The sequence below is a fragment of the Cololabis saira genome, chromosome 12 (assembly GCF_033807715.1).
Source record: "Cololabis saira isolate AMF1-May2022 chromosome 12, fColSai1.1, whole genome shotgun sequence".
In the NCBI taxonomy this organism is placed as follows: domain Eukaryota; kingdom Metazoa; phylum Chordata; class Actinopteri; order Beloniformes; family Belonidae; genus Cololabis; species Cololabis saira.
Window position 1 is genome coordinate 15309683 of NC_084598.1, and position 20709 is coordinate 15330391.

The following is a 20709-nucleotide window of genomic DNA, read 5'->3' on the forward strand; positions in this document are numbered from 1 at the left end:
TTGTCTCTAGTGGTGGACGCGGCTGTTCTTTTCCTTGAACCAGACTTCTGGAATCAGCTTCAGTTCTCCAGATTGGTGGGAGTTGGACCGGAGCTCTGCCCGCAATCAGCCTCACAAACCGAAACAAACCGGTTCTTGGACTTGTTGAACCTGAGTCGGGCCTGATTAAGCTGCCGACAGTGGGAAAAACATGTTTGTGTTTTATTTTTCACGTGAAAGTTGAAGGCAGGGGCTAGCAGGGGCTTCTCGGCCCGGTCTGGATCAATAACAGGAAAACAGCTGTTGTCAGGAGCTGACTCCACCCAACTCTGGTTAATCCAAATTTGGGAATTTGGGCGGAACGAACGAACCTCGGCGTTGGTTGGTAAACGCTCACTTTAGCTCAGCCAAGTTTGGTTACAGTTCCTCGACTGACCTCTAGAGGCTGCAACAGTGAGTTAATCTCCACCTCCACATTCAACTTTAGTGAAATAAACATATTTGGTACATGTTTTAGTTTGGTTTCACATCCATGACAACTCTGAGAGGGTGAAAGTTTTAGTACAAAGTACGAAGAAAAATGGGCATCAAAACCGTTTTATATGGTCCATGAGTTGAGCTTAGGTCATGCTAACTCATGACGGTAACTAACATTTCTTTACGATCGATTACATCATCCTCAGTTCAGATGTCACTAGCCGGGACTGGTGGCAGAGCTAAGCTGGGTAGCTGTTGGGTAGCGGCCCAATTAGTAAAGAGACCCAAGAGACCCAGCTGCTGCAAGAAATAGCCACCCTGTCTGATCCACCAGTCGAAGCGGTGGAGGGAGCTGGTCCTGGATACCTGCTTGATCTCCCAGGTCTGGATCCGAACCCTAGTGGTCGTAGAGGAACCGCAGGTCTGGATCCAGATCTTAGTGGTCGGTAGTGGAACTGTAAGTCCTCCAACTGATGGCAGACCAGGAAGCCCTGATGCTGGTACCTTGCTGAGTTCTCCTACATCGCTGGTCACCAGCAGCCTAACAACCGGTGTGGAGATAGAGCCTCTCCACTCGTTTGTGGTATTCCTTTGTTTCTTTGCTGCACTCGTCCGTGTGTCTGTTTCCTTCTTTCTTGTTTTATGATGTTAAAAACACATCATGAACTACATGCCAGTTAACCAGAGCCCATGTCAACCCCCCTGTGTTTCCTCCCAGTACTGGTACGACGGTGACGAGGCCGGCGACCTCCAGGTGGACTTCTCCATCGTCTGGGACGGAGACTTCTTCATCGACAAGCCGGCCTACATGAAAGGTAAAGCTGCAGCCTTTCTTGAGAGGGGGTGATCTGTGTGTGGGCGGGGCCTATCTGACCCTGTCGGTGCTGTGTTCGCCAGCGTTGCTGTACAAGTGCGAGGCGCAGCGCTCCAGCTGCGGCCAGTGCCTGAAAGCGCCGGCGACCTTCGAGTGCGGCTGGTGCGCCGACAGCAGGAAGTGTCTCCTACGGCAACACTGCCCCTCCCCCGAGCAGAACTGGATGCACCACGGCCGACACAACCTGCGCTGCAGCCACCCGCGCATCACAAAGGTGGGTGTCGAACCGGCAACCTCTGGTGCCGTCTGCAGCCGTTTATCTGTTGTCTTATATGAGGTACGTGATCAATTACTGGTTAGTGACTGATCTCCTGCCCCTCCCCCACAGATAACCCCCCTGACGGGGCCTCGGGAGGGGGGCACCCGGATGACCATCGAGGGAGAGAACCTGGGCCTGCAGGTGAAGGAGATTTCTCAAGTCCAGGTGGCCGGCGTGCGCTGCAACCCAGTCCCCTCGCAGTACATCAGCGCAGAGAGGTGGGTGAGCGTCTCAGTGTGTCCATACAACACCATCAGGGACTCGTGATCTGACTCCGTCTCCCCGTGTCCTTGTGTCCTCAGGATTGTGTGTGAAATGGCTGAAGCCCTCCTCCCCCACTCGCCGGGCGGTCCTGTGGAGGTCTGCATCGGCATGTGCACCTTAGAGTATCGGACCTTCTCCACGCAGTCCTACTCCTTCGTGGTGGGTTTTCACCTGTCGTCGTGTGTTTGTGGTACCAGAGCTCCCAGATTACCCAGAAATCTCTGTACCGTATTACAATTCAATTCAATTCAATTTTACAACAGAAGTGGTCTCTAGGGTTAGAGTTAGGTGGGAGAAAAACCTTAAGCCAAACAGTGGCAAGGAAGAACTCCACTGCTTGGAAGTAAAACTTGCTGTTTTTTCTCAGTCTGTTTTAATATATAAGTATATGTTTTATTAAAAGTATTTCTGATCCTTCAGTGTTTCTTAATGAGAACCATGTCCTCTGGTGTTTTTTGTCTCTTGGCTCAAACTCTGAAGTTGGACATTAATTGGGTGTGTCGCTGTAGACACAGGAAGTGTGGCGTGTCCCTGACGTCCACTGAGGTGGATGATGTGTCACTAACTCATCCAACCGCTTGCAGACACCAGATAGCCGCTCTGCAAGAGTCCCTCTGCAGAGACGCCTCTCAGTGAACTTGGGTCCTCTGTCTCTTCCAGAGCCCCAGTTTCACCCGGATCCAACCGCTGAAGGGTCCTGTTTCCGGAGGAACCAGGCTGATGGTGACCGGCCGCTACTTGGACGCCGGCAGCAACGTCTCCGTCTACATCAACAACGAGGAGTGTCTGTTCGTCAAGTCAGTGTCCAGAACGCCAGCTATTAGTCTGCTCCATCAGGCCAGCAGAGGTTCTAACTGCTTGTCCCCCCAGGAGGTCCAGCCGAGAGGTGGTCTGCATCACTCCCGCCTCCAGCACCAGCACTGGCCCCGCCCCCATCCATCTGATGATTGACAACGCCAACGTGACCAACTCAGAGATTACCTACAAGTACACGGAGGACCCGACCATCACCAGCATCGAACCCAACTGGACCATCCTCAAGTAAGTGCTGATCCAGATCCTCACTGGTGTAAGGAACTGATCAGAGTCTTTGATCTGAAACCTGTGTGTGTGTGTGTGTGTGTGTGTGTGTGTGTGTGTGTGTGTGTGTGTGTGTGTGTGTGTGTGTGTGTGTGTGTGTGTGTGTGTGTGTGCAGTGGCAGCACGGTGATCACGGTAACGGGAACCAACCTCTTGACCATCCAGGAGCCCAAAGTCAGAGCCAAATACGGAGGAGTGGAGACCAACAACGTAAGATCATCCTGATTAACATGCTCAGTAACGTGTTTCTGTCTCAGCTGCGCCGTGTCGCGCTGACGCTTCGGTTTATTTGATGTGACAAACCGTCCTGATCGTGGGGTGTGGAACCAGTCCTGGTAGTTCTGCAGGACCCGCTCCACGCTGCCACTAACGAAGGATGACGTTGTCAGAGGCTTACAATAGGAGTTCCTCGTGATGTGGGCGCACGACATTTGTGCAAACACGGGACCCGGTCCAACTCTAGACTGCTCCGACTCGGAGTTGGCACTGCCATCTACCACAGCTGATCATCTGTTACTGGTTGATTATTGATCTTTGAACGAAGACAGTGCAGCTCAACTAACCCTTAAAGACATATTTTGGACATTTTACTTTTTTACTTTGGGAAGTTTATGTAAAGTATCGCATGGTGATTTCACCGAGGTCATCTCTGCAGACACCTGAGGTCGTCTCCAGGCGTCTGCAAAGAGGCTCCGCCTCCACGTTCTACCGTGGTCATCGGCGCGTTTGAGTGACAGTGGAATTCCAGTTCCCGGGGAACTGAAAGCAATGTTTTAAAAGCGTGTGAACATCTTAGTTTGGACTCAGCAGTAGTTTCACACCTGAAGCTCCAACACCTCAGATGTTCTGGACCTGTTCCCGGTGGTCCGGACACATCCGGTCCTGACGTTGTGGACCAGTTGAAGCTTGACGAGTTCTCCTTCTCTCTGCAGTACTGCAACGTGATCAACGACAGCACCATGACCTGTCTGGCTCCGGGCCTGGTCTACAACCAGCCCAGCCCGCCGGAGGGGGCGCTGCGGCCCGACGAGTTCGGCTTCATCTTGGACCAGGTAAGGTGCTGCCTGCAGCAGGAACCAGCTCCAGAACCGGCTCCACCACAGTCGTGGGAGGAGCTCGGACTCTAAATGAAGCTCTCTACCAGAATCTCTGGTCCGGACTGGACCGGTTTGCTTTGAAGACAACAGACTGGATGTAGACTAATTTCCCATTTCATATGATAAATCACAATGGTATTGAAATTCACAGTTGTTTGTGTGCGAAACTGTGGAGAAATTAAACAACAGAAATTGAGTGAAGAACAATAGAACGGAAATGAATGCTTGACTCTGTTCTGGACCTGTGCAGGTTTCCTCGCTGCTCGTCCTAAACTCCACCCCGTTCACACACTACCCAAACCCAACCTTTGACGTTCTCGGGAACTCTGGGATCCTGGAGGTGAAGCCCGGCTCACCGATCATCCTCAAGGTGAGCAACAGGAGGAAGTGTTGCGGTATGTTCAGGAGAGCAACGACGACCTGACCCCACCGAGTACCCCGTCTGTTTTCTGTTTCAGGGTAAAAACCTGATCCCCCCCGCCCCCGGTAACAACCGCCTGAACTACACGGTCCTGATCGGAGAGTCTCCCTGCCTGCTGACCGTGTCCGAGAACCAACTGCTCTGTGATTCGCCAGATCTCACCGGAGAGCAGCGAGTCCTGGTGAGTAGCTTAGCCCCGCCTCCTTCCGTACCCGCCGGGGTTGGCAACAACAACCAAGAGCAACGCGGGGATTTACAACATGACTGGCCCACTGGACCTGAACCAGATCCACCAGGTCCTGGTGTTGGACTGGTTGCAGGATCCGTTCAGACTTTGATGGTTAAAGAAGTGGTGGTGACTGTGGCATTGTGGGTAGAGTTGGTTGCCATCCCACCAGAAGGTCATGGGGTCGGTCCCGGTCTTGGTCCACCATCTAGCAGGACGCCTAAAGCCGGTGGTCTCCTGGTGCCAGGCACGAGTCCCCTTTTGTTCTGATTCCTCACCACAGCAGCGCCAGGTTTCCAGGCTCTGAACCAGAACTGGAACTGGTTCTGAAGCCCCGTGGAGCCAAGGTGGTGGGAGGTCCCCGTCTGAGGGAACCCCTCAGTACTCGTGAGCTCTGAGCGTTGCTACAGTTTGAAAACACATAAAGACCAGGTCCCAGGGGCCGTGACAGGACTGTGTTTGGTCCATAACTGGGGATGGGTGGACACAGTCATGATCCGGTGAAGACAGATCAGAGGAAGAGGAGGAGATAGCGGAGCAGCTGGGGGGCCCTGCAAAGGTGAAAGTCATTAACTGCTGCTGCAGGGAGTCATGGGTAATTGGTCTGATATCACAGATCACAGGGTGACACAAACACTCCTGTTTTCAACCCTTGAGGGGACAAAATGCAGTGATACTGTAATTTAAATCCAACCTCACTGTAACCTTTTATACAACTGATATCTGAGACATTTTCCTCTTTGCTAAAGATAACTGACGACAAAATAGAAGACGCCACAAAAGCAAAACTAAATAAGAGCTAACGAGAATAAGAGCTATAAGAAATTACAGCGGATCCATTTTCACACATTCAAGGTTTTATGAAACTTTTATAAGGTGTGTCCTCGAGATAATAATTAGCTTCCTATTACACGACAATAAAACACTCCATAGGTCCACAGCTGAGCCTCTGGAGGAGAAAAAGGATTAAATAAGCAAACTGAGTTTACAACATTGGGACGTTTTAGCTGAGTCCCATTATTGGACGCGTGTAGCCACAGTCCCCACAACGGCACTTACACACACACACACACACACACACACACACACACACACACACACACACACACACATATTTCAAGTTAAGTCCACAGCAACGATCAGAGTCACGGAGGTGATATACTTTTATTATTAAAACTATTGATAATAAATCATTATCAAAGGCTCCCCACACCCATGTTCACATGATCTCTTCATCCTTTATTCATCAGTTTGTTTCATCTGTTCTGAAATCGATACGTTCAGGTTATAAAGAGGAAGTGCGTTAATGAAACATTAATGCGCCAAACATCAAAGATAATGACACACGCCAGCTGAAGGTGTGTGTGTGTGTGTGTGCGTGAGCTGGAAAAAGGTAGGAGATGCGAGCATGTGACATCAGTTATAAATAACAAGGTTTCCTAGAAATGTCTGCGTAAGTCTGACAGAGACGCTTTGGTCCAACTAGAAGACATTGATGAGTTTGGAAGGGGCGTGTCTTCAGGGACCAGCTGACCTGCTGGACCATCAGCTGATTTAGGTCACGAGAGGATCCTTCTGGATCTAATGATCTGGTCCCAGCGACGGTCTAGGCGGGCGGACATCTCTCAGTCGCCATGACGACCGTATGGGACAACTAATGGAGAGGAAAGCCAGATCCTTCAAACATCCCATAACTGTGTCTAAACAGACATTAAAACACATTTTGCTGTCTTTGCCAAACATGGAGAACTACTACAAAGCGGCACAATTAAGATATCTGATTTATTGGTGTGATCCAAATTACAGCGCTAAATGGAAGGGCCTAGACTTGTCCCAACTGGACATCCCCCTCCAGACACTGCTTGGAGACAGAACTCAATACCTACAACAAAAAGGAAAATTAAACTGCTGGACAAAAACGCCCATAAACATATGGTTTGGGGAATGTCGCAAACATAAATTGGAAAAACAGATAAAACTATTAAGATGGGTGACACATGATAAAGATTTTAAACCTGCTCAGATGGATGGGAGATACAAACACTGGTCCCTTCAAGGAATAACTACATACTGCCTCATCTCTGTTAAAGGAGTATTAGAAAGTTTCCAAACACTAAAAGATAGATATAATTTAGAAAAACATGACTTCTATAGGTACCTTCAGGTTAGAGCCCATTATAACAGTAATATAAAAACAACAGAAGAGTGTAACATAGATCTAATAAATATTTTGATCAACTCATATAAATCCAAGTCCATCAGAAAAATGATTGCTAGACTATACGCATGTTTACAATCTCAAATTGGGAACTCCACACTTTATATTAAACATAAATGGGAGAAGGAAACTAAAATAGAAATATCAGACCAGGATTGGTCAAACATCTGTAAAACCCAATTGAGCACGTCGAGTTCGGGACTATGGAGGGAATTTGCGTGGAAAAACATGGTCAGATTTTTTATCACTCCAAAAATGAAACATCCACAGAATCAGCCAGGAAGTGGACAATGCTGGCGGGAGTGTGGAAACCCCCAGGCAGATCATTTCCACATCTTCTGGGACTGCCCAACGATCCAGCCCTACTGGGGGGATATAATAAGTATAACCAATTCAATATTGGGTTTGCAGATCACACAGGATTTCAAAATAATGTATCTTGGGAATATCCCTGCCTCACTTGACCCGAGTGACAAATACCTGTTTAAAATTATGTTAGCAGCCAGTAAAAAAGCTCTAACAAGGAGGTGGCTGACCAAAGAGCCCCCGACAAAAGAGGAATGGACAGGAATTATGAATGAGATATATATCATGGAAAAAATAACTTTCTCCTTGAACCTCAATATGGGTAAATTTAATTCTTACTGGTGGAAGTGGTCATCTTATTTTGATGGGTGAAGAAGAGGGTGTGGAGTTGTGTGTACATCTTTGTGATAATGTGAGGTTTATGAAGATAAACAGGCTTTTCACATCCCTCTCTGTCGGTATATATGTATGTGTGACTGATGGCCTGGGACTTTATGTTTGGGACTTTTGATGGAGGTGAACTTCCAATGCTGCCATGTGGCTTTTCCTTTGCTGTTGATTTCAGAGTGGCTCACCGACCTGACCTGTTGTTACAATCTGTGCACTTTTGTTATTTTTCTTTCTTTTATTTTGCTTTGCTTTTAATTTTATGTCATTGTTACATTTTACTTGTAATGTGGAAAATATAAAAATCTTTAAAAATAAAGTTTAAAAAAAATAAAACACATTTTGCAGCGAAGTACAGAGGAAATGCCACTGAATAAATGACTGTTCCTGGACTGAACTCCTGACAGGAGGGTCTCCAGCTCACAGTGGAGGTTATTTATCCTCATCATCATACTCAAACTGACCTACTTGAGGGAGGAGCCAGGGAGGGAATAGGGAGGAGTGTCCGGCGTCTGCGTTCAATTTCACGTTGGTTGTGATGTTCAAATGAAACGTGGGTGGTTTGGGCGTACGCAGTTTTGTATATCTGGATAATTTTTTTTCATTTGGAAGATTTTTGCTTGAAGATGAAGATGAGGATGAAATTCTTGCCTTTGAGCACGACGCCCCTGGTCTCTCACAGTAACTCTCACAGTAACTAGAAAGTACTGTAACTGCTATACGCTGTCCATGGTGCTGATGCTGTGACCAGTCACACCAGTCACCAATCACTTCCCGTCTCTGACTGCAGACCCCCCCCACACACACACACACACACACACACACACACACACATCAGCCGGTCGGCTGCTGCTGACGGTCCCTAGAACAAGGCTGAAGCTCCTCCTCCTGTGTTTAAAACAAAACTATTCTTCCATTTTTAATGCACTGATCTTATCTGGTACGGCTCCGAAAACACACCTGCTGTCAACCTTTGTTGTATGTTTGTGTTTTTATGTCTTAACTTATTTTCTTAACCTACCTTTGTGTTAATGTACAGCGCTCTGCCACCGCTGTAGTCTGTAAAACGTGCTCTACAGATAAAGTGATACAGATAAAGATTGATGGATTGATTGATTGAATGATTGAATGATTGATTGCCGGCCTGAGAGGACCTCGGTGAGATTCGATCACCGCGTTTATGTGAACAAGAGCGTGTGTGATTCCTGCAGATCCTGGTGGGGGGTCTGGAGTACTCGCCCGGTACGCTGCACATCTACTCCGACAGCGCCCTGACGCTCCCCGCCATCATCGGCATCGGCGCCGGAGGAGGCGTGCTGCTCATCGCCATCATCGCCGTGCTCATCGCATACAAGAGGAAGACCCGCGACGCCGACCGGACGCTCAAACGCCTCCAGCTGCAGATGGACAACCTGGAGAGCCGGGTGGCGCTGGAGTGCAAGGAGGGTGGGTCCTTCCTTCCTTCCTTCCTTCCTTCCTTCCTTCCTTCCTTCCTTCCTTCCTTCCTTCCTTCCTTCCTTCCTTCCTTCCTTCCTTCCTTCCTTCCTTCCTTCCTTCCTTCCTTCCTTCCTTCCTTCCTTCCTTCCTTCAACCACAGCTTCCTACCTACATTACTTCTTTCATTCCTGTTGCCCTCCCTCCCTCCCTCCCTCTCTCCCTCACTTCCTGCCCCCCCCTCACCCCCCCACCACCATTCTTCACTGATCATGTCTTCCTCCTCTGAACCCCTGCAGCCTTTGCGGAGCTACAGACAGACATCCAGGAGCTGACCAACGACATGGATGGAGTAAAGATTCCCTTCTTGGAATATCGGACCTACACCATGAGAGTGATGTTTCCTGGAATTGAGGAGCATCCAGTCCTGAAAGAGCTCGACGTACGTACAGAACAAACATGGGGACATGTGAGCACAGAGACACCACAGAAGACGACAGGCGACACTGTCACTTGTAGAAGTTAACACCTTCTATTGCAGTCCATACGTTTTGTAGAAACGTCCACAATATCGTCTGATCAACATGGGTCTTAGTGCCAGTCAGATTCAACCTCACAAGAACCATAGAATATCACTGTTTTCACTCTGTTTTTAGTTAAAAATCAAACTAAGAACATAAGAAGCTCATGTGGAGATACTAAGAATTCCCATGAGTCATCAGTTCGTAGATGCTCCTTTAGCAGCGGTAACCCTCAGCAGATGTTTCCTTCAGTAGATGTTTCCTTCAGTAGATGTTTCCTCCAGTAGAGTTTTCCTCCAGTAGGTGTTTCCTTCAGTAGATGTTTCCTCCAGTAGATGTTTCCTCCAGTAGATGTTTCCTCCAGTAGGTGTTTCCTCCAGTAGATGTTTCCTCCAGTAGGTGTTTCCTCCAGTAGGTGTTTCCTTCAGTAGATGTTTCCTCCAGTAGATGTTTCCTCCAGTAGATGTTTCCTCCAGTAGGTGTTTCCTTCAGTAGGTGTTTCCTTCAGTAGATGTTTCCTCCAGTAGGTGTTTCCTTCAGTAGATGTTTCCTCCAGTAGGTGTTTCCTTCAGTAGATGTTTCCTCCAGTAGGTGTTTCCTCCAGTAGGTGTTTCCTCCAGTAGGTGTTTCCTCCAGTAGGTGTTTCCTCCAGTAGATGTTTCCTCCAGTAGATGTTTCCTCCAGTAGATGTTTCCTCCAGTAGGTGTTTCCTTCAGTAGATGTTTCCTCCAGTAGGTGTTTCCTCCAGTAGGTGTTTCCTCCAGTAGGTGTTTCCTCCAGTAGATGTTTCCTCCAGTAGATGTTTCCTCCAGTAGATGTTTCCTCCAGTAGGTGTTTCCTCCACTAGGTGTTTCCTTCAGTAGGTGTTTCCTTCAGTAGGTGTTTCCTCCAGTAGGTGTTTCCTCCAGTAGATGTTTCCTTCAGTAGGTGTTTCCTCCAGTAGGTGTTTCCTCCACTAGGTGTTTCCTTCAGTAGGTGTTTCCTCCAGTAGGTGTTTCCTCCAGTAGATGTTTCCTTCAGTAGATGTTTCCTCCAGTAGATGTTTCCTCCAGTAGGTGTTTCCTCCAGTAGGTGTTTCCTTCAGTAGATGTTTCCTCCAGTAGATGTTTCCTCCAGTAGATGTTTCCTCCACTAGGTGTTTCCTTCAGTAGGTGTTTCCTCCAGTAGGTGTTTCCTCCAGTAGGTGTTTCCTCCAGTAGGTGTTTCCTCCAGTAGATGTTTCCTCCAGTAGGTGTTTCCTCCAGTAGATGTTTCCTTCAGTAGGTGTTTCCTCCAGTAGATGTTTCCTTCAGTATGTGTTTCCTCCAGTAGGTGTTTCCTCCAGTAGGTGTTTCCTCCAGTAGGTGTTTCCTCCAGTAGATTTTTCCTTCAGTAGATGTTTCCTCCAGTAGGTGTTTCCTCCAGTAGGTGTTTCCTTCAGTAGGTGTTTCCTCCAGTAGGTGTTTCCTCCAGTAGGTGTTTCCTCCAGTAGATGTTTCCTTCAGTATGTGTTTCCTCCAGTAGATGTTTCCTCCACTAGGTGTTTCCTTCAGTAGGTGTTTCCTCCAGTAGATGTTTCCTTCAGTAGGTGTTTCCTCCAGTAGGTGTTTCCTCCAGTAGGTGTTTCCTCCAGTAGATTTTTCCTTCAGTAGATGTTTCCTCCAGTAGGTGTTTCCTCCAGTAGATGTTTCCTCCAGTAGATGTTTCCTCCAGTAGGTGTTTCCTCCAGTAGGTGTTTCCTTCAGTAGGTGTTTCCTCCAGTAGGTGTTTCCTCCAGTAGGTGTTTCCTCCAGTAGATGTTTCCTCCACTAGGTGTTTCCTTCAGTAGGTGTTTCCTCCAGTAGATGTTTCCTTCAGTAGGTGTTTCCTCCAGTAGGTGTTTCCTCCACTAGGTGTTTCCTTCAGTAGGTGTTTCCTCCAGTAGATGTTTCCTTCAGTAGATGTTTCCTCCAGTAGGTGTTTCCTCCAGTAGGTGTTTCCTCCAGTAGATGTTTCCTTCAGTAGGTGTTTCCTCCAGTAGATGTTTCCTTCAGTATGTGTTTCCTCCAGTAGGTGTTTCCTCCAGTAGGTGTTTCCTCCAGTAGGTGTTTCCTCCAGTAGATTTTTCCTTCAGTAGATGTTTCCTCCAGTAGGTGTTTCCTCCAGTAGGTGTTTCCAGATGTGTCTGGTTGGTTGTGGCCCTGTCGTGTAACCTTGAGAGACTTTGTCCTCCAGTGCGGACGCTGACCTCTCCTCTGTCCCTTCAGTCTCCAGCCAACGTTGAGAAGGCTCTGCGTCTCTTCAGCCAGCTGCTCAACAACAAGATGTTCCTCCTTACCTTCATCCACACGCTCGAGGCCCAGAGGTCTTTCTCCATGAGGGACCGCGGGAATGTCGCCTCGCTGCTGATGGCCGCTCTGCAGGTAACCGTGGCAACGCTCCAGCCCTCTAATAGTGCAGATTCAGACATTAAGGTTGATGCCTGAGTAGGATAATAAAAGCAGCTGGTTTCTAACTGTAGAGAATATTAACTGACATTTAACATCCATGACAAACGTACGGGAAAATATTTTGTGCTTCATCAGTTAAAGTTATGTTAAGCCACAGAGGTTTGCATATTTAGGGGGGGTGTGGTATTTTGAACTTCTGACCTGTGAATAAAAACTAAACAGAGCTAGTTATTCTGATTTAAAAGCCGTTAACTGCACTAAGGGACTGCTGCAATCGGTTCTGGGTTGGTCTGGCAGGTTCGCAGCCTGAAGCACCTATAACTGGCCCTGGTTCCTGGCAGCACTTTTTAAATCTCATTTGGTAGCGACTTTTAAAATGAGGATGTTTGGACGGAATTGATTAGAATAAAATGTACGGCGACTTTAATTAGCATCATAAGTTAGTAGAAGCTAAGGCAGCCAAGCTGAAATGACTAACTTCCAGTAGCTGAGCTAAGGAGAGGTGTTCCAGCCAGCTTTAAGACCTGCTCGCTCAGGCCATATGAAAACTTTTGGATTAACGTTTAATGGTTTAGCAGTTTCCGTTCTTCCCAACACAGTACCACGCATTAAAATACGCTTTGAAAGACACTTCAAAGGCACTCTTCAGAACACAGAGGTAGTATGACTGTACACTGGACAAAACTCACGTAGGTCAACAGTATAAACTCTGAACAGCAGAGGACCCGGTGTAGAACCCTGAGGGACTCCAACACTAGTGTCAACCATGCTTGTTCTGTCGTTTGGCAGTCAGAAACTTAGATGGTAGAGACATGTGATGACCTCTCCGTGATGACTGGGTGTTTTTCCTTCAGGGTCGGATGGAGTACGCCACAGTGGTCCTGAAGCAGCTGCTGGCCGACCTGATAGAGAAGAACCTGGAGAACAGAAACCATCCCAAGCTGCTTCTGAGGAGGTGGGTGCTTCACCTTTTACCATTTTGAGTGTAAGTGGATGGCGTCCACTGGCTGGTCCACCAACCAGAGCGCTCTGGTTAAAGCCATGTCTGGTTCAGGAACCTCACAAACCTCCAGAGGTGCACTTTTATTCTGTCCCATCAAAATAAAAGTCCCTTTAAATGCAGGTGTAAGAGCCTCCCTCCTGTCCTCTCCTTTCTTCTGCCCTTCCATGTTCCTTTCCTCATTTATGCCTTCATCTCCTTCTAATTAACCTCATTAGGTTCTTCCTGTCCGGTCGGTTGAACCGTAGTAGATGTGTTCACAGATGACCATTGATGTGTGTGTGTGTGTGTGTTTAGGACGGAGTCTGTTGCTGAGAAGATGCTGACAAACTGGTTCACCTTCCTGCTGCATCGATTCCTCAAGGTACTCCTGCCCCTCCCCACTCCTTCCTTCCTTGCTTCCGTCCGTCCTCGTCTCCTAAGTGTCCATGTTCGGTTCTCCAGTCTGACTGTGACCAGTCGCGTCAGCGCTGCAGTAAATGTATTCCTAGGAAACCATGGCAGGATTAAATTGGTAACCAGCGTGTCCCCCCCTTCCCCCGCCAGGAGTGTGCCGGTGAACCTCTCTTCATGCTGTACTGTGCCATAAAGCAGCAGATGGAGAAAGGGCCGATCGACGCCATCACGGGAGAGGCTCGCTACTCTCTGAGCGAAGACAAACTCATCCGACAGCAGATCGACTACAAGCAGCTGGTAACCCGCCATGCATGTCACATAGCACTCCCAACCGGGTGGAATGGTGTATCCATCCGCCCCGCTGGTACTTAAGCAGGAATAGTTCCACTTCAGGCCGCGGCCGCTAGTTTCAGGTCAAGCACAAGCAGGTCAGAGAGGTTTCTAGAACCACGCTAGCAATTCCCTTCCGCTTCCAGTCTTTATGCTAAGCTAACAAGGTCTGTAGCCGGGTCTCTGCGCTGGGGCCAGTTTCTGACAGCCGGTCAAAACCTGCCTGACATCACAACGTTGATGACGTCTCATTCCTCTAAAATGTCCAGTTGTTTCCTCTTTCCAGCGTTTTACTGGTACCTGATTGGTGAAATAACAACAGCTCTGAGCTACATCATGGAGCGACAGATGAGTCCTTTAACTGGCTCAGAAGCTGTGGTGATTGTTGATCAGTATCCATAGCAACAGGTATCACAGGAACACAGAAGCCTGTTTCCCGTTAGGATGAAGCGTCAGCGCTTGTCTGCTGATCACGAGGAGCTCATGATTAAAAACATTGTCTGGCATGATGCAGATATGAAAGGATAAAAGCATCGTTAGGATCGTGGGGTTTCTGAGTGACAGCTGCACTGCAGACTCAGATGTTAACGGTTAGCCATGATTAGTTTATCTCTTCTGCTCTTGGCTGTGAATTAAGAGCCTAGAGAGTATAATTACCCCTCTTTTAAAGATAACATGCCTTGCTGTGATGTTAGTTGAACCAACAGGCCGCCGCAACCATTTCTGGGTTCCCATGATCCTTAGCAGCCGATCAGACTTTACTGATCTTTGGCATTTTGGCTATTCTGCTGAACACTTTACATCGTCTAAAATCATGATAAAGCAGTGAGGCGTCCCCTTCCTTCCCATCTCTGCGGAGAACTGCATGCGTACAAAAGCGTTCAGCCGCTTACGTCACCATGCTGGTTTGTCAACAGAGTGAGGCATCTTCTCCCTTCCTATCTCTGCTGAGAGTTGCACATTTGCAGTAAAGTACAACAACAGGTAAACGATATGGCGGCGGCCGATGTTTCACCACGGCAACTGGCAGTGGAAAGATGAATTTTTGTGTTTATTGTTCATGTCTTTAATTCATAATTAGCGCATGATTTAAACAACCTCATGCAACATTTAAGAGCCAAGAGCCAAATTAAAGCCATTTAATAATTATAAGATCATAATTAGTCATGATAGCGTAGTGGCTAGTTGCAGCCCTCATGATGACGCCTCCCTTCCTCTTGCAGACGCTGATGTGCATCCCCCCGGAGGGCGAGGCGGGCACCGAGGTGCCGGTGAAGGTCCTGAACTGCGACACGGTGACCCAGGTCAAGGACAAACTGCTGGACGCCGTGTACAAAGGAATCCCGTTCTCACAAAGACCGCAGGCCGATGACATGGACCTCGGTACGTGCTGACATCACCGACGCTGGTCTAGCCAGCCGTCCAACGAGTCGTTGCACTGAGCCCGCCCCTGCTTTGCTGTGATTGGTGTTGGTGGAAACGGCAGTGCAGGAGAGGGTGGCAGGACCAGGGCTGGCTGGCCAGGCCCTCGTCTCACAGCTCCTGAACCCTGTTGTGTGTGTTTTGTTGATCAGGCTCAGAATGAGTCCGTGTGAGTGCTCAGTAGGGCTGTTCGATTTTGCCCAAAAATAAAATCTCGATTTTTTTCTCTCAAAATCCGATTTTCGATTACGATTACGATTATTTTGTGAATTGACAAAAGGCAAAGAAATGATTTCAAATATGCAGTTTTTTTATTGAACATTTGCCCCAAAATGAATGAATAAAGTGCAAAACTGCAAAAAATATAATAAAATATAAAGTTTTATCTCTGAAAAAAAAATCAGCAAATCAGCACTTGCAAACATACAGTAAGTTATATTTCCAATTTAAAAAAAAAAAAAAAAAAAAAAAAAAAAATTAAATAAAAAAAAAAAGTGAAAAATCGATTTTACGAATTTCACGTTTTAACATCGTTCTGATTACATAATCGCGATTACGATTTAAAATCGATTAATCGAACAGCCCTAGTGTTCAGGTTATTCTTGTATGTGTTCATCAGTAAAGCAGCAGATAGCAGTAATAAGAGAGAGATGCTGACACCTGCAGGCGTGACGGGAACCGTCACATGGCCACCGAGACCAGATGTGGCTTCTAAAGTCCTGACCCACCAGATCACTTTGGGCTTCTTCTCACTGAAGATTCAAATTCAAGGATTTGCTCGACGCTTCAGTCAGATTCTGTGCGAAACACTGGGAACGCTGCGTTTCCTGGCGGTTCCTGTGGCCTCGCAGCTCTGTCAGAGGTTTTCTGTGTAACGTGCACGTGGGTGAGCCGCTCTGTTAACTCTGCGTGTCCTCTTGCCAGAGTGGCGCCAGGGCCGCCTGACCAGGATCATCCTGCAGGACGAGGACGTGACCACGAAGATCGAGAGCGACTGGAAGAGGCTGAACACGCTGGCCCACTACCAGGTACGCCCGCTTTCCCTCCTGTTCCAGGTCTGCATCTATCAGGTCCCGGTGGACCAGTTCGGCCGTCGGACCTGCAGGAGTACGAGGTGGACCTGCCTTCAACGTCCTGCAGACGCTTACATGGAAGGACTTGTTTTTATTACCTGTTTATTAACCAGTCAACCGTTAGATGAGCGTCTAACCCCCCCATCACACAACAGAAGCGTGTACCACACGACGGGTTTGTGTGAAAATGGACCCGGTGCAGAATAAAGCGACGGTCCGTTCATGACCAGAACCAAAAAACAGAAAAGACAACAAGCACAGTGAAAGACTGTCCTACAGGCATCTGGGGGGACATCGGACTGTTGATGACACGAGCGTCCTCTTATGCCGCTTTTCCACCAGTACCTACTCAGCCCGACTCGTCTTGTCTCGCCTTTGCGCTTTCCCACTAGGGGTCTAACGTGCCGAGTAGATACTTTTTCTGTAACTACTCTGCCGAAGTTCTGAGCAGGCTGAGTCGGCTGTATCTGACATCATCACTACACGCCACTGATTGGTCGGGGGGTTGGAGTCAGACGTCTGAGTCAGGAGGTGGAAATCAGTGAAAGAGCGACTCTGACGGCTTCTTGTTCATTTTATTCGACAGGCAATGGCAGCGCAAAAGTCTGTTTCATGATCCAACTCTGAGGTGCAGATGTTCATAAACCTGGTGGCTGAGGAGAGAATTAAAAAGGGATCTAGACGGGAGATAAGGAACGACCAGATCTACCAGGAGCTCTGTCACTTCATAGCTATTCACGGCTATCAACGGACTTTTCAGCAGCACCGAGACAAACTAAAAAAAAAATTAAAAAGCATCGCCGCTTGAAGCTTCTTTCACTCATTTTTTAACTTGATATCGAACACAAGCCACAGTCCACGTAGCACATCTATCATCTCCTCCAGGTTCTACATCTTTAGTGTTGTCTTCTTTGTTTAGATCACACAATCAAATACGTCACAGCAGCTTCTCTCCAACCTCCTACTTCTGCTCCATCTGAATTGTTATGGAAAAGAAACCAGGCCGAGTTGAGTCGAGTCGAGCTGAGATGAGTAGAGCTGAGTAGGTACTAGTGGAAAAGTGCCATAAGTGTCAGGTCTGTCAGTAAGCCCCGCCCCTCGAACACAGACGAGCCAATGACGGTCGAGTGTCGGTTCCACAGGGACAAGAACTTTTAACTCACGTTCCCTAAACTGACTAAATTGCAGTCGTCTGTAGAAACTCAGGACTAGCGAGCATTGGTCCCCAGCAGCGCTGTGAGGTCCCGTCAGGACGGGTGGGGGGGGGGTTTATCGAGATCGCAGACGGGAAGACTGGACGACGATCTGTCTGACCAGACTGACTGGCTGGACAACTCACTGATGTTGTGTGTTGCTAGGTAACCGATGGCTCTCTAGTGGCGCTGGTCCAGAAACAGGTTTCTGCCTACAACATTGCCAACTCCTTCACCTTCACCAGATCTCTGAGCAGATACGGTGAGACGAAGCACACACACACACACACACACACACACACACACACACACACACACACACACACATACACGCTCACACCTCACACACACCTGGTCACATGTGACGTCCACCCCTGGTTTTTATTGTTTAACTGACAGTTTCCTTTTTTTATGTGATTATTTTAAGGATAGTTGTGGTAACGTTTCCCAGAAAGTTTGTCCACCACTCACACACAACACAGAGCCACACACAGCCCCCCCCCAACCATCATCTGTCTCTGTTTGCTCCACCAGAGTCGTTACTGCGCACGTCCAGCAGTCCCGACAGCCTGAGATCTCGAGCTCCCATGATCACGCCGGACCAGGAGACAGGTACTGGAGGGCACCGGGGCTTCAGATCAGACTCAGAACCCCCAGGTAGAGGCTTTGCTCTGTTTGGTTCCTGATGCAGCATCTGTGGTCTGGGTTTCAGGAACTAAACTGTGGCACCTGGTGAAGAATCACGAGCACAGCGACCAGAGGGAAGGAGACAGAGGCAGCAAGATGGTCTCTGAAATCTACCTGACCAGACTGTTGGCCACCAAGGTAACGACCAGAGCCGAGTACGCCGAGACGCCGGCATGGTCCTCAGAGGTCATGTAAACGAAGGGATGAGGAGCGGAGGGAGTTTGGAGGCAGCAGCTGATCCTCTTTGGTTTAAACCTCATGAAAATTAAATAAAGGAAGTTTCAAACGTGTCCATCAGAATGAAGCCTGAGGACGGACCCAGACGTCTCTGGGGGATTATATCCCCGGTGTAGGAACGCCTCAGTGTAGAGCAAACCGAGCAAACCGGTGGGCTGGAGCTCGGCTCCCGACCGCTGGAGCCACGTGTTCCTTGTCTGGAGCGGAGCTCCACTTCTCCAGTCAGCCTCCTCTCATGTACTCAGGTTTTTTGTAGAGTTGCTGAGTAGAACCATGAATCATCACTGTGTTATGATTCATGTTGTTTAAATCACAAATCTAGAGATTGGCTAGTAATCAGAATCAGGTTTGATTCATTCTCAAAAGCTTGAGTCCGATGATCAACAACAGGAAGTCCAGTTGGTTTGATTTGAGTGTTAAATTATGTTCCAGAAAAATCTTTCCTAATATTAGACAAAACAAAACGGAACTTGGCAGGTCCGACTTATAAAAATCCTGATTAAAAAAGTCCCTCATTTCTAAATAAGTCGTGTTTGTCCTCCCACCACCAGGGGACGCTCCAGAAGTTTGTGGACGATCTGTTTGAGACCGTGTTCAGCACAGCTCACCGCGGCTCTGCGCTCCCATTGGCTATAAAGTACATGTTCGACTTCCTGGATGAGCAAGCTGACAAACGGCAGATCACCGATCCGGACGTTCGGCACACCTGGAAAAGCAACTGGTGAGACTGGATCACATGACCGTCACCTTGAAACTGTGACGCTGTGAGACTGATTCCTGCTCTGGGGTTGCAGCCTTCCTCTCAGGTTCTGGGTGAACGTCATCAAGAACCCTCAGTTCGTGTTCGACATCCATAAGAGCAGCATCACAGACGCCTGCCTGTCGGTCGTCGCCCAGACCTTCATGGACTCCTGCTCCACGTCTGAACATCGACTAGGCAAGGACTCGCCGTCCAACAAGCTGCTCTACGCTAAAGACATCCCCAACTACAAGAGCTGGGTGGAGAGGTGAGGAACCGGTCAACGACCAATAACACGACATGTAGCTTCTGACGGTCTACAGCTGCTGTCCTTTAGCATGACATCAGGGTCTCATGGTTCTGGGGGGGTGCTGGTCTGTTCTTCTTTCCTACGTTGCTTCGGGTCACTGAGGGTTTTGGACCTTCACCTCTTCACAGCTCTCTGAAAGTCCTTAGCTAAGCACCTAAGCACCTTAACCAGGTTAAGGTCTGGACTCTGTCCAGGTTCAGGTCTGGACTTTGACCGGGTCATTCCAGAACCTGGATTATTTTATTATGACGTAGAAAGTTTTAACAGTTTTTTGTGTAACACCATGTAGTTTGAAGACGTTTCGGTTTAGTTCCTGGAACCTTAAACTTTTGGTAAACTTCAAGACTCTTCACAGCCTCTTAGAAAAATTTCTCCAATATCTTCAGATTGTTTTTACCAAACGTCATTTATAACAGCTGAAATGGTTATAGCACTTTTACCTGTCAGTCAGGTGTCCTCACATGCGTCACTAAGGGTGCTTTCAGACCTGTGGCCCGTTTGTTTTGTTCCGATTCAGGGTCTAAATCGATACAGTTGTTTTGTTTTTCGTTTTTGGCGTTTGTGTTCACAAGGCAAGCGTCTGTAGTGGTTCAAAGCTGTTAACAAATGCCATGCGCGAACCAACTGTTCTCTCATTGTTCAGAAATGAACGTGGGAGGAGTTTCCTCTTCCGTACCCCAGAAAAAAAACATATAGCCCCTTTCGCAGAGAGGGTGCAAAGCGCAGGCCGCCGATCACGGCGGTGCGCGAGAGGGCGTTTGCCGAGGCGTTTGCGCCGCGCCTGCCTGCCCGAATAGGACATTTTTTTTATTTCACCGTGCCGCGCTGTGACGACATCTCGGCACATCCAATAGGAGAGAAGGTGGTGGAGGCTGCGCCGACTCTGTGCCAAGTCTGTGCCCTACCCGGCGGTGGGCGCGGCGCAAACCGCGCTCATCTCAGCTCATGAGTGAGTTGTGTCGTTGCTGTGTCGATTAAGTTCTCGCTCCAAACGCACCGCTCCAGGTCTCGAATGGAAGCGAGCCGAGATCACCTCTCCTAGGCGACCTCGGCTCGCTTGTTTTGTCCCGCATCCGAGTGCGATTGCTGTGTTCACATATACCAAACGAACCGATCTTTAGGGGGAAATGCTCCCTGTTTCGGAACAACTGCTCCAAACGGGACAGGTTTGAAAGCACCCTAAAAGACTCTGGTCTACAGAGGATTTCATGGTCCCTCAGTGACTGACAGGTGTCCAGGTCCAGACCAGCATCCCTCCACCACCGTGCTTGACGGTGGGTCCTCCAAACATGGTTCTGGACATGAAGAACAAACATCTTGGTTGGTCTCATGTGTCCAGAGAACATGGTTCCGGAGGTCTGCTGGTTTCTT

General features: G+C 48.4%; 1 protein-coding gene across 1 annotated transcript in view; it reads left to right on the top strand.

Moving 5' to 3' along the window:
* The window catches only part of plxna3 (plexin A3), a 117256-nt gene that overhangs the window by 90380 nt on the left and 6167 nt on the right, over nt 1-20709 (top strand). Inside the window, exons 14-36 of the mRNA XM_061735689.1 lie at nt 1175-1271; nt 1354-1544; nt 1659-1807; nt 1892-2012; nt 2514-2650; nt 2724-2894; nt 3050-3143; nt 3866-3985; nt 4281-4400; nt 4489-4632; nt 8800-9034; nt 9322-9464; nt 11769-11924; nt 12806-12906; nt 13249-13315; nt 13498-13644; nt 14901-15060; nt 16024-16127; nt 17531-17627; nt 17900-17977; nt 18078-18190; nt 18841-19010; nt 19084-19296. Coding sequence (XP_061591673.1) covers nt 1175-1271; nt 1354-1544; nt 1659-1807; nt 1892-2012; nt 2514-2650; nt 2724-2894; nt 3050-3143; nt 3866-3985; nt 4281-4400; nt 4489-4632; nt 8800-9034; nt 9322-9464; nt 11769-11924; nt 12806-12906; nt 13249-13315; nt 13498-13644; nt 14901-15060; nt 16024-16127; nt 17531-17627; nt 17900-17977; nt 18078-18190; nt 18841-19010; nt 19084-19296 — 3128 coding nt within the window. The remainder of the gene's footprint in view (nt 1-1174; nt 1272-1353; nt 1545-1658; nt 1808-1891; nt 2013-2513; nt 2651-2723; nt 2895-3049; nt 3144-3865; nt 3986-4280; nt 4401-4488; nt 4633-8799; nt 9035-9321; nt 9465-11768; nt 11925-12805; nt 12907-13248; nt 13316-13497; nt 13645-14900; nt 15061-16023; nt 16128-17530; nt 17628-17899; nt 17978-18077; nt 18191-18840; nt 19011-19083; nt 19297-20709) is intronic.